This window comes from Gobio gobio (assembly GCF_949357685.1).
Source record: "Gobio gobio genome assembly, chromosome: 24".
NCBI classification, from domain to species: Eukaryota; Metazoa; Chordata; class Actinopteri; order Cypriniformes; family Gobionidae; genus Gobio; species Gobio gobio.
Window position 1 is genome coordinate 4,065,254 of NC_137120.1, and position 12,889 is coordinate 4,078,142.

Consider the following 12,889-nt stretch of genomic DNA (forward strand, 5'->3'; position numbering starts at 1 on the left):
AGCAGCGATATGTTGAGTTTATGTATTTCACTGTGATCTCAGAGTATATTATAATGAGTCCCAAATCAGTATTTTCTCAGGTTAAAGATGTAGTTTGTTTATTATTGTGGATTATGCCACTTTATATGTGGCCGCTGCTGAAATTGTTTAAATATATAGGAATTATTCCTCCAGGAGGCGCTCGACATCATAAATAATAAAACATGGAGAGACTCTTGAACCTCAGAGCGAGAAAACTTTATTGATAAAGGCAAGCAAATACATTTGGCAAATGGACAGCATGTTAGATCGAGCCAAAATGTTAGTTCTGATGGATCTCCACGTCGGAAATATCAGAAATATCAAATATCCTTGCCAGAAGATATAAGTCTATCAGCCGGAGAGTTGGACTGAGAAAGCAGGAGACGAAGTGATGATCATAAAAGAGCAGAGTTTGTTGAATAATCTTAGTTGCATATGTTTCAATGCTTCGAGTCCGTCCAGATGTTACACCACTCAATGCTCTGGCTTCATCTGACCAGTACATTTCCAACAAGTGTTATTATACCAAGAGAAAAACAATGGAGAATTACTGCTTCACAACATCGTCCTGTGACGATAAAAACCTTGAGACATTCTGTGATCTCCTACTCGTGAAGACAAACATCCCTTCAAACACACAATCATAAGATTCAACAACAAGAGCAAGCAAATGAGGGAAATAAGTCATATAACACATCAAATGAACAATAATAATCACATTATTAAATGATAAGTGGAGGAAATAGAATCATAATCATTTGAATACATGAATAACTAATGCAATTAATATAAAACACAGAAAATAAAACAACACCAATGTATGGTTGCTTTCTTCAAATAAAACACAGGTTGTTGTTGAAAACCTTTAGATCTGTCAGCAGTATTAAAGTCAGATCTGTGTGACTCTTTATTATTTTATATCATTGTTGTATCAGAGAGAAATATAAAAATCTGACAAGAGAGCAGAAGCTCAAATAATCATCAGTATTTATTATGACAAAAACACACTTGAAGAATCTTTAAAGTTCAGCGTTCTGCTTTAGATTCAAGCACTTCCTGAAAAAGATGAACATATGAAGCCATGAATTAATAAATCTCACAGATATTAATATATGCAGAGTTTGTGAGAAATGACATCATCAATCATGTACCTGATGTGTGAATATGAGCTTGATCTCGTTCAGCTCTTCTGGATCTGATGTCATAAACCACAATCATGACAGTAGCCACGCCCACCAGAGCAGCGAGGACCAATCGGATCACAGCTTCAGTGGGACCACAACAGTGGACAGAGCCTGAGGAATAAAAACATCAAACTGAGATCCGCTCAGTCAATAAACGCTAATATCAGCGCTGACATCAACTAATATCAGCGTTGCTGCCGTACCTGAACATGTGTGGCAGAGTTGAGTGATGTCCAGATGTTGAGTCTGGTGGCTGATGGGATTGTTCAGCACACAGCTGTAGGTGTTTTTATCCTGATATTCCACCTCCAGAGGTAGAGAGAGACTGATGCTGAGATCAGACACACTGATGTTGGACAATGAACTGTTTCCTTTGTACCAGGAGAGAGTCACATGACTCACATTCACCACTGAACACACCAATGAACAATATGAGGATGATGATGATGATGATGATGAAGAACATTGAGAAGAGTTCCTGCTGATGACAGGAACAGGCAGACGAGCTGGAAAACATCAGAGAATAAAGAGAAATGAGGATGAATGAAGATATTCAAGCAGACGAGGAAGAAACATCGAGAGGAACCAAGATGATCAAAAGTAGAACATTTAAAACAATTTGATAGAAAGTTCAATATAAACCTGCTGTTAATGTAAAAGAGTAAGAGAATTAGTCATTTTAACTCATTATTCATGATAAGATAATTCTTTAGATCTCGCTGTAATAAATAAAACATGTGAAACTGATATTTAACTCACCGTAGACAGAGAGACGGATAAAAGAAGACCAAAAACGGTTGATCTGTAGGTCATAATCTCCAGCATGTTTGATTGTGATGTTTGTGATGGTCAGAGATCCAGTTTGATTGTCCAGCTTCAGTCTGTCTCTGAATCTTCCATCAGGAACATCATCATATACTGTGACGCTGTCGGCCCGTTTATTGATTTTAGCGATTACAGTGTGTTCATATCCAAAGCTCCACTGAATCAGATCATAATACTTCAGTTCAGTGCGACGAGACTCTAGAGTGACTGAATCTCCCTCCTTCACTTCAACATCAATCCCTCCTGCAGAACCTGAAGAGTTTTTCACAGATTAAAGCTTTAAAATCTCTTGATGTTGGTTTGATGAAGCTTCACTAAAATACTTTTATTCATTTAAATGTGAAGTGAATAATATTCTGCAGTACAAAGACAAAAGATGATGAATGAAAAGAGAAATAGATTTATATATGGAACAATAATTAAATAAAAAGACACTTTAATGTTTAATGTCACACTAAAACTAATGCTGTTGAGTATTTGAGCTTCATATTTACTTCATTTTATTGAATCTATCCATAATAACTGAATATAGACCTGAATTCAAACTTGATCTGACAGTAAAATCACAGATGAATTATTTCTATATGAGAATAACTGTGAATGTTAAATCTCTGTCAATCATTTTAATCAGTCATTTATTACAGAAGCAATTGAAGCCATAAAAACACATTTATTGTAATTATTAATATGAAAAGACAAACTCAAAACTGGTTCAGTGATAAAATGACAGACGCGCTGAACTGAGAGCAGGTTTAGTGAAGTGAAGAGAAACTAGCGTCAGCTACAATAACAGAGCTAATGTGTGACATCACTGTTTGTCTGTTTGTTTGACTGTGTTTGTTTGTTTGTTTGACTGTGTTTGTTTGTTTGTTTGTTTGATTGTCTGTTTGACTGTCTGTTTGTTTGTCTTTTTGTTTGACTGTCTCTTTGTTTGATTGTTTGTTTGTTTGTTTGTTTGGCTGTCTGTTTGTCTGTTTGTTTGACTGTCTGTCTGTTTGTTTGACTGTCTGTTTGCTTGTTTGTTTAACTGTTTGTTTGTTTGTTTGATTGTTTGTCTGCTTGCTTGCTTGTTTGTTTGTTTGTTTGTTTGTTTGACTGTCTGTTTGTTTCTTTGACTGTTTGTTTGTTTGACTGTCTGTCTGTTTGTTTGTTTGACTGTCTGTTTGTTTGTTTGACTGTCTGTTTGTTTGACTGTTTGATTGTTTGTCTGTTTGTTTGTTTGACTGTCTGTTTGTTTGTTTGACTGTTTTTTGTTTGTTTGACTGTTTGTTTGTTTGTTTGTTTGTTTGACTGTTTGTTTGTTTGTTTGTTTGTTTGACTGTTTGTTTGTTTGACTGTTTTTTGTTTGTTTATTTGTCTGCTTGTTTGTTTGTTTGACTGTCTGTCTGTCTGTTTGTTTGACTGTCTGTTTGTTTGATTGTTTGTCTGTTTGTTTGTTTGTTTAACTGTCTGTTTGTTTGTTTGTTTGTTTGACTGTTTGTTTGTTTGTTTGATTGTCTGTTTGTTTTTTGTTTGTTTGACTGTCTGTTTGTTTGTTTGACTGTCTGTCTGTTTGTTTGACTGTATGTTTGTTTGTTTGTTTGACTGTTTGTTTGTTTGTTTGTTTGTTTTACTGTTTGTCTGTTTGTTTGTTTGTTTGTTAGTTAGTTTGTTTGTTTGTTTGTCTGTTGCAATAAGTATGTCCTGGGCTAACAAACATGAACAGCAACATCTTCAACAGATCTGATAACAGTGACTCTGAAATGGAAGGGCTTGATATTTTCCAACAGATCACAAGTATTATTGTATAAAATAAACACTGATCAGGCCTAACATTATGACCATCTTCCTAATATTGTGTTGGTCCCCCTTTTGCTGACCCATCGAGGCATGGACTCCACTAGACCCCTGAAGGTGTGCTGTGGTATCTGGCACCAAGATGTTAGCAGCAGATCCTTTAAGTCCTGTAAGTTGTGAGGTGGGTCCTCCATGGATCAGACTTGTTTGTTCAGCACATCCCACAGATGCTCGATTGGATTGAGATCTGGGGAATTTGGAGGTCAAGTCAACGCCTCAAACTCGTTGTTGTGCTCCTCAAACCATTCCTGAAGCATTTGTGCTTTGTGGCGGCGCATTATCTGCTGAAAGAGCCACAGCCACGACAGCGGTTCATTACAAGGGCAAGAAGCTAAACGGTCTCTTGGATCAGCGGTGGACAGGCCATCGAGACACAGTTTGTGTGATTCTGAAGTCCCTGGGAGATATACACTCATTGTTGGTGGACGTAAGTAATGATGAAGCTCATGGCTCAGACATTTGTGTTGAGGCTACAGGACTGATGCGATCAGTGACAGAACAAACTTCAGCTTCATTGCAGTTATGGTACATAAGAGACGGAAACTTCTTGATCCAGCAAACAAAATACTTCAAGCAGAAAACACTGATTTACTCGCAGACATTAAAGGGATAGTTCACCCAAAAATTAATTTACTCACCCTCACGTTATTCCAAACCAGTATGAGTTTCTTTGTTCTGCTGAACACAAAAGAAGATATTTTGAAGAATGTTTGTAACCAAGCAGAGAGAGCAACCCTTGACTACAGGGGAAAAAATACTATGGTAGTCAATGGTTGCTCTCTCTGCTTTGTTACAAACATTCTTCAAAATATCTTCTTTTGTGTTCAGCAAAACAAAACTCATACTTGAGGGTGAGTAAATGATGACAGAATGTTCATTTTTAGGTGAACTATCCCTTTAAGTGTGTAAATTGAGCAGCTGATGCATTCAAAAGATTAGATCAGAGGAAGAGTTCAGTGAGCTCTGGAGAATTAGCAGTGGCCATATATGGAGATTACAACACCTAGTTTACTAACGTCATCTGCATATCATTTCCAGTCACGTGATATCAAGTATAACGGTACAAGATGAGATGAAAATATGAGATATGGACTATGTGCCGTCACATTACATTGCTAAAATCATTCAGTATCCTATCCTGGCCTTGTTTTAGAATAAATAGCCTCCTCAAACCGGCCAATGAACCGCTCAAGATCACAGAACGAGTCCGTCAGTGTCTGTCATCAAACCGTCTGTTACTAAGCCATCGGTCAAGAGCGCATCAATGATCATTATTCATGTGAAAACACAAGTTCTGCTATTTAGAAACATTGAAACACATCATGCCACAGGAAAAGTGCTCAAAAGCAGAGCATCCACTACAGATATTTCTATTTAACTTCATGTGAAAATGTTGTAACTTTTGGATAATGATTTTGATATAATTTCAGTGCTTATTCAATCTAAATGTGGAAATGGAAATGTTCACCACTGTAAGAACTGACAGCTCGCTGATCTCGAATACGCTGTTCATACCACTGGATAAAACTCACTTTTGAGAAAGAATTGAGAAAGACGAGTGGAAAGAACATTTACGGCAGAAGTTCAACTCAAGGAAATGCTGATGCCTGCAGCTCTACTGACTGTAAGTTTGATCTACTGGCCTGTGCTGGGCCTGTAACAGTGAATGTTGATCCTCTCTGACTAAATGAACCAGTCATTCATCACATGTTACCAGAACAGAAACAACTGAGGACAGAAAAACACATTTCAAACTCACCAACCAGAAAACACAAGCAGAGCAAAACAGGGTGAAACATCTTTTCAGTCCACAAATATGAGGAGAGTAACTCTTCAAAACTGGTTCAGTAATAAAATGACCGATGTGCTGATGTGAAGCTGCTCTGTAGAAAAGTGCAGTGAAACTCTGTAATAAGTTAAAATAACTGCGTATGTGTTAATCATGTGACCGTCTAGCTCCTTTTTAGCTGAAGAATTCACACTCTGAACATGGTCAGTTTCTCACTTTGAGCTCCACTACGCCTCAACTTCCTGTCAATGGTGTAATTTTCAACAGAAAGGAACTGACACAGACAGGGCTGGATGTACCGCATATTGTGACATGGGAAAAATCAATTTTGGCCCCCCAAGACACCCAGAAGCTTACATACTAAACTATGCTTGTCCAAAACTGCTGGAAATAGAGAAAACACTGCATTTTATAAATCATTTAACAGTGTGTTGTCCAAGTTGATATTGTGGCTTTATTTATGGTCAGATATTTGCATAAGCCATTATATTATTAATATACCAAAATCAAGCTCAAATGGAGTTACAAGGTTTTTGACCAGCAAAGCTTCACAGGAAATGCATGTGAGGAGGAAGAAGGCTGTTTTTAAAACATGTGAAATGTGGTTTGTGAAGGACAAGTTGCTGTCTAATATAACACCCAGGTCTTTAACTGGAGAGGATGAAGGAACAGTACATCCTTCTAGATGCAAATGATATTCTAAGAGATTCTGTGTAGAGGGTTTTGGTCCAGTAAGTAATACCTCAGTCTTCTCTGAATTTAAAGAGGTCAAACATGTGTTCATGCTTCTTTATTTAAAAAAACATTCTTTTTCACATAATTTAGCTTTATTCTACACCGCTGTGTCCCTTCTCGTAAAACCGGTCTGATGATTTCCTGGTTCTATGAAGCCCCTCCCTCAGAAATACACAATGGGCTCAGATTGGTTAGCTGGCTCTAGTGCACACTGTCCAGAAATGTCATGTCCTTTACCATTACGGGTAGTTGCATGTGCTCCGGTGTGTTGTAAACAATGGCGTCAATATTGCCTTATCAATTTGAGCCCGAATCAGACCCAGAGAATTTTAGTGAAGAGGATCGAGCAGAACCTGTGCAAGAACGGCTCTTACAGGACGTTTCAGAATGGGATGTGTTTTTGTTTGTAGTTGTTTCACACTTTTAGATACACTGTTATTAGTAAATGCTAGAAGAGATTATTTGATTACAGACTGCGGATATATAGCAGCGTTTCTCAAAGTGTGTGGCCGCCTCACTGGTGGAGAATAGAGACATGACAAGTGGGGCGACAAACCAGAGGACATTTGGTCATTTATTGTGCCCATCTCTATTAAAGGTGCAGTGTGTAAAGTTTAGCAGAATCTAGAGGTTGTGAGTTTGTGAATTGCAACCGCTAGGGTTGGGAATCGTGAGAAATTTTCCGGTTCCGGTTCTGGTTCCGGTTCCGCCTAACGATTCCGGTTCCGATTCCGGTTCCATTAAAATTATTAAACAAATAGTGGTAAAGGAAAAAGGCACAAAACACAACTCAAACAATCCATTTTGTGTTTATTACTTGCTCTAAAATTAATTTACAGGTTGGCAATGTCAAAAAAGTCCTGTACTGTACATATATTACAGTATTAATTAAGCCATTCTTGCAACACATTTTTTTTTCAAATGAACACCTCTGAAATTGTCTTATTACATTTTATCTCTCTGTCTCTGAATAAAACCAAGTTATAAATTATATTTATTAGTTATATTTATTAATTAGTTGTATATTAATTTAATAGTAATTCAGTTATTCAGTGAACTTGTAAATAATAAATTGCAATTCAGCATTACAAAAGGTAATTGTGCCTAAACCCTTACCTAAACCATGGTGACTCAACGGTTGACAAATATAAATATATATATATATATAGGTCTTTCACTATAAATCTGGTATAAGCCCTGTGGCAATCTGTGCTGTAGCAAATGTTTTGTCAAATTGCTAGTGCAGCCTCCTTTGCATGTTATTAACTTTTCACATGTGTTACATTTTGCTTCATTATCATTAATTCTTTGGAAATTAATCCATTAATCCATACTTGGGACTTTCTCTTCGCCATGCTGGTGGTCAACGAGAAAATATCTGACGCAAAACCATAAATGTGTAGCGCGAGGGCTTTCAGGCTGAACTGCGTTGCACTCCTGGAAGCGGCAGGCAACGTAATTAATATTCATGATGAGGTGAGCCAGGGTTGCCAGGTTTTCACAACAAAACCCGCACAATCGATTCAACCCGCGGACATGAAACACAGCCCGCGGCAACAGTGTTTAAGATTCCGCGGGAAAACCACGGACTTGGCAACACTGGCTGTCACTCGCTATTAAAGGATACGCTTCCAGCGCTTCGCACACACATTGCACCAGAACCGTTTTCGGAACCGAAACTTAGGACTTTCGCGCGGTTCTGGTATTTTTCAAAAATCAGTTTCGGTTCTGCATAAGAACCGGTTCTCGGTTCCCAACCCTAGCAACCGCCGACCGATTACCCCTCCCTTTTGAAGCACATAGAGAAGCTACGGTGGCCGACACAGGACAAAAATGCCATCGTCTGAGAGAGCAGAGAGTGACTAGCGCTCTATAGAGCAGTTTGTCCGTTTAGGGCCACTGTAGAAACATGGCGGCACAAAATGGCGAGTTCACTGTAAGAGGACCCGCGGTGTGTGTAGATAGAAACGGCTCATTCTAAGGTAATAAAAACATAACGGTTCATTATGTAAGTCAAGTCACCTTTATTTATATAGCGCTTTTTACAATGCAGATCTTCTAAGTAGCTTCACAGTGGTAACAATAAAATATCTAGTTCTCTAGACAAATCAGACAAATCTTCTTGGCCTAACTGGAGGGCGTTCTCTAGATGTTTTGCCCATCAGAGCAGATCTAAACGGGTCTTCCTCGCACCGGAGGGATACTCAAAAATATTTGTCAGGTAACTGTGCATTTAAACATTACCCTTACAGACAAATCTTCCTGGACTGGACCACCAGGGCTATCTCTACCTATGGGATCAATCAATCAATCCTGACACCTCAAGAAATCATACAAAGACAACTTACCTGTGATGGAGGATGACTTCTCAGTCCCGTGTTTCTTGGGAATATCCCGGACGAGCCCCCAGCTGTTATAATTTAACATCACAGGGGTCTCTTTATCAATTTTTGTCAAATATTAACTGTCAAAAACGGAATATTCCCATCAACACTTTGTTTGACCGTCAGAGCGGATCTACACGGTCCTTCCTCTCTCACCACCAAGGCTCTACAGATCTATCCGTCAGAGCAGATCTAAACGGATCGTCCTCGTCCAGACTTATGGTCACCTATACTCACATAATAACCTCTCCCTTCTAAGTACGACCTGAACCATTTGAGGACCATTCCAGAAAGCCCGACCCAGTTTTCCAGCCTGTCAAGAAGTATGTTGTGGTCAACAGTGTTGAATGCAGCACTGAGGTCGAGTAGCACCAGAATTGATGTTTTGCCTGTATCAGTATTGAGGCGAATATCATTTATTATCGTTATGAGCGCTGTCTCTGTGCTGTGATGCGGTCGGAAACCAGATTGAAAATTGTCAAAGTATCCGTTAGAGCTCAAGTATTTGTTCAGCTGATTGAAAACAACTTTTTCAATGATCTTGCCTATGAAAGGAAGATTTGAGATTGGTCTGTAGTTGCTCAATATGGTGTGATCTAGATTGCTCTTTTCCAGGAGGGGCTTACGCAGTTAGCTAGTTTTTGTTAGTAGCTATACACCTTCATTGCAGTCAGAGATGGGCATAAATACATGGAAATGTATTTAAAATACAAATACAAAATACTGTGTGGAAAAATGTATTTAAATACAAATACAGTATTTTGAAAATACACAAAATACATGTGAAATTTGCGATTCAGTGCAGATATCCCTATTAGGCTGAAATCTATCTGGGCCTATTCATTAATATGTTTTGTTCTAATGTCACAAGTCACAATTTCAAGTTTACTGGGTTTAACTTAATTATTTGGTTAGGGTTTAAGAAGTGTACTTAAAAACTTTTTCACATGTGTCCTCAAAATGACCCACAACCTAATCAGTTTATATGTGAAGAAATCCATTTATTCACAAACTTCTCATGAGACGAGTGTTTGACAAATTATTCGGCAAACTACTTCCTCTCATCGCTGCTTTTTGATGGTTTGTAGAACAATTACTCAGAGTCGCCCTCTGTCGTTTCACAGAATTATACAACTGAGAGCATGTCATGCACACTTTACTGAGGAGCGCACGCAGTAAGCAGGTTCGCGGCGTAGAGTCATGCGAATTGCGAAAGTATAAACAAGGCTTCAACCAGTGTTGCCAACTTTGAAAAGTTGCTACATCTAGCAACAAAACTGCTGACTACCTTAGCAACTTTTTTTTCTAAGAGCACCTAGCAACAAATCTAGCAATTTTTTATTTATTTATTTGGCAATTTTTAGCAACTTCTGGAAAGTGAATCTAATCCAAACAACACACGTACAAGCTAGCTCAATAGGCCGAGCGGTTCATTCATAATTCCTTAAGATCGCTGTGGAAATGTGGAAATCGCTGTAAAAAGTGGAAGATCATTTAGGTAGCATATTTACGGAGCCCTGCATATGACATGCAGGAAAAAACTAGTAGGCTAAATCGTGCACACGATTTATAAATCGAGGGAACAAATGAGTACATTTTGCGCACAATTTACTTTTTTTTTTCTTGCACGTCATGTGCGGGGCTCCGTACATATTAACTAACACATTGCTTTAATTTATTTTACAAACAAATCTAAATTAGCATTTCAAATAATATCTATGCGTTACATAATGGCGTAGTTTTGCCTTGCGATTACGTAATGACGTCATAGCGCAATGACGTCACAAGGTCATTTAGCAACAACTCGATCTGCCTTTAGCAACTTCCCCTGAAAATGTGTTGGCAACAGTGGCTTCAACTGCTCAAAGCTAAAGAGAAAGAGGCAACTGTGTGCTGATTCCACCGCTTGCCGCGTTAAAAAGGCCTTTAAGTCCAAAGTGTAGGCCTATTTGTCAGTGTTCCACTCCGTCTCAGAGCGCACACGCAAAAAAACTGCCTGCCAACGTGCAAGTGTGAATTTCAATTTCCTCAATTCAATTTCGCAGCAGTTATAATAACACAAATCACATCACACCCAATAACTCATTCGCCCTTGCTTCTTTTTCCATTCCATTTATTCCTACCCACTAAAAGCTGCACAGATATACAACCCCAAATCAGAAAAAGTTGGGACAGTATGGAAAACGCAAAAAAAAAAAAAAAAAAATTCTAAATTTACTTTGACTTGTATTTCATTGCAGACAATATGAACACAAAATATTTCATGTTTTGTCTGATCAACTTCATGTCATTTGTAAATATGCATCCTTTCCTGTCATTCAGACCTGCAACACATTTAAGAAAAAGTTGGGACAGTAAAGCATTTACCACTTTGTAATGTTGACATTCCTTTTCACAACACTTAAAAGACGTTTAGGGACTGAAGACACCAAGTGATGAAGTGTTTCAGGTGTAATTTTGTCCCATTCTTCCTGCAAACAAGTCTTAAGGTGGGCAACAGTACGGGGTCTTCCTTGTCGCATTTTGCGCTTCAAAATGCGCCACACATTCTCTATTGGAGACAGGTCGGGACTGAGGCAGGCCAGTCAAGTACCCGAACCCTCTTCCTCCGCAGCCAGGACTTTGTAATGTGTGCAGAATGTGGTTTTGCATTGTCTTGTTGAAATATGCATGGACGTCCCTGGAAAAGATGTCTTCTTGAAGGCAGCATATTATGCTCCAAAATCTCTATGTACTTTTCAGCATTAATGGTGCCTTCACAGAAGTGCAAGTTACCTTTGCCAAGGGCACTGACACAACCCCATACCATGACAGACCCTGGCTTTTGCACTTGTTGCTGGTAACAGTCTGGATGATCCTTTTCTTCTTTGGTCCGGAGTACACAGCGTCCATTCCTCCCAAAAAATTCCTGAAATACTGATTCATCTGACCACAGTACACGTTTCCACTGTGTGATGGTCCATCCCAGATTCCTCCGAGCCCAGAGAAGTTGACGGCGCTTCTGGACACTGTTAACATAGGGCTTCCTTTTGGCACAGTACAGTTTTAACTGGCATTTGTGGATGTAACTACGTATTGTGGTACTTGACAAAGGTTTGCCAAAGTAGTCCTGAGCCCATGTGGTGATATCGCTTATAGATGAATGACGATTCTTGATGCAGTGCCGCCTGAGGGATCGGAGATCACGGTTGTTCAGCTTAGGCTTGCGCCCTTGTCCTTTACACACTGAAATTCCTCCAGATTCCTTGAATCTTTTAATTATGTTATTCACTGTTGAATGTGAAATATCCAAATCTCTTCCTATCTTTCTTTGAGGAACATTGTTTTTAAACATTTCAATAATTTTCTCACGTATTTGTTGGCAAACTGGCGATCCTCGGCCCATCTTTGCTCCTAAAGGATTAGACCTTTCTTGGATGCTGCTTTTGTACCAAATCATAATTACAATCACCTGTTCAAATCACATCATTATTTAAGCATTTTACCTCATTACTAGCCCTAAATTGCTCCTATCCCAACTTTTTTTTAAATGTGTTGCAGGTCTGAATGACAGGAAAGGATGCATATTTACAAATGACATGAAGTTGACCAGACAAAACATGAAATATTTTGTGTACGCCTTAATTTCAGATAGCTAGTTTTTGTAAGTAGCTATACGCCTTAACTTCAGTTAGCTAAGTAGCTATACGCCTTAATTTCAGTTAGCTAGTTTTTGTAATTAGCTATACACCTTAATTTCAGTTAGCTAGTTTTTGTAAGTACCTATACGGCTTAATTTCAGTTAGCTAGTTTTTGTAAGTAGCTATACACCTTAATTTCAGTTAGCTAGTTTTTGTAAGTACCTATACGGCTTAATTTCAGTTAGCTAGTTTTTGTAAGTAGCTATACACCTTAATTTCAGTTAGCTAAGTAGCTATACGCCTTAATTTCAGTTAGCTAGTTTTTGTAAGTAGCTATACGCCTTAATTTCAGTTAGCTAGTTTTTGTAAGTAGCTATACGCCTTAACTTCAGTTAGGTAGTTTATGTAAGTAGCTATACGCCTTAATTTCAGTTAGCTAAGTAGCTATACGACTTAATTTCAGTTAGCTAGTTTTTGTAAGTAGCTATACGCCTT

General features: G+C 38.4%; 1 protein-coding gene across 1 annotated transcript; it reads right to left on the reverse strand.

Annotated features, from left to right (window-relative positions):
- Positions 1-221: 221 nt before the first annotated feature.
- On the reverse strand, positions 222-5,880 carry LOC307120423 (CD48 antigen-like). Its single transcript, XM_079807452.1, has 5 exons — positions 5,626-5,880; positions 1,965-2,282; positions 1,409-1,711; positions 1,173-1,316; positions 222-1,077 (listed from the first exon to the last, which is right to left on the reverse strand). The coding sequence occupies exons 1-5, from the start codon at positions 5,663-5,665 to the stop codon at positions 1,067-1,069; spliced, it is 816 nt and encodes a 271-aa protein (XP_079663578.1). The 5' UTR covers positions 5,666-5,880; the 3' UTR covers positions 222-1,066.
- Positions 5,881-12,889: the final 7,009 nt, after the last annotated feature.

Excerpts from the sequence above, each read along its gene's own strand:
- LOC307120423 (XM_079807452.1), bottom strand. The coding sequence starts at position 5,665 with ATGTTTCACCCTGTTTTGCTCTGCTTGTGTTTTCTGGTTG. Across the intron at positions 1,712-1,964 it reads TATCCGTCTCTCTGTCTACG|CTCGTCTGCCTGTTCCTGTC; the intron begins GTGAGTTAAATA and ends GATGTTTTCCAG. Across the intron at positions 1,317-1,408 it reads ACTCTGCCACACATGTTCAG|GCTCTGTCCACTGTTGTGGT; the intron begins GTACGGCAGCAA and ends TTTATTCCTCAG.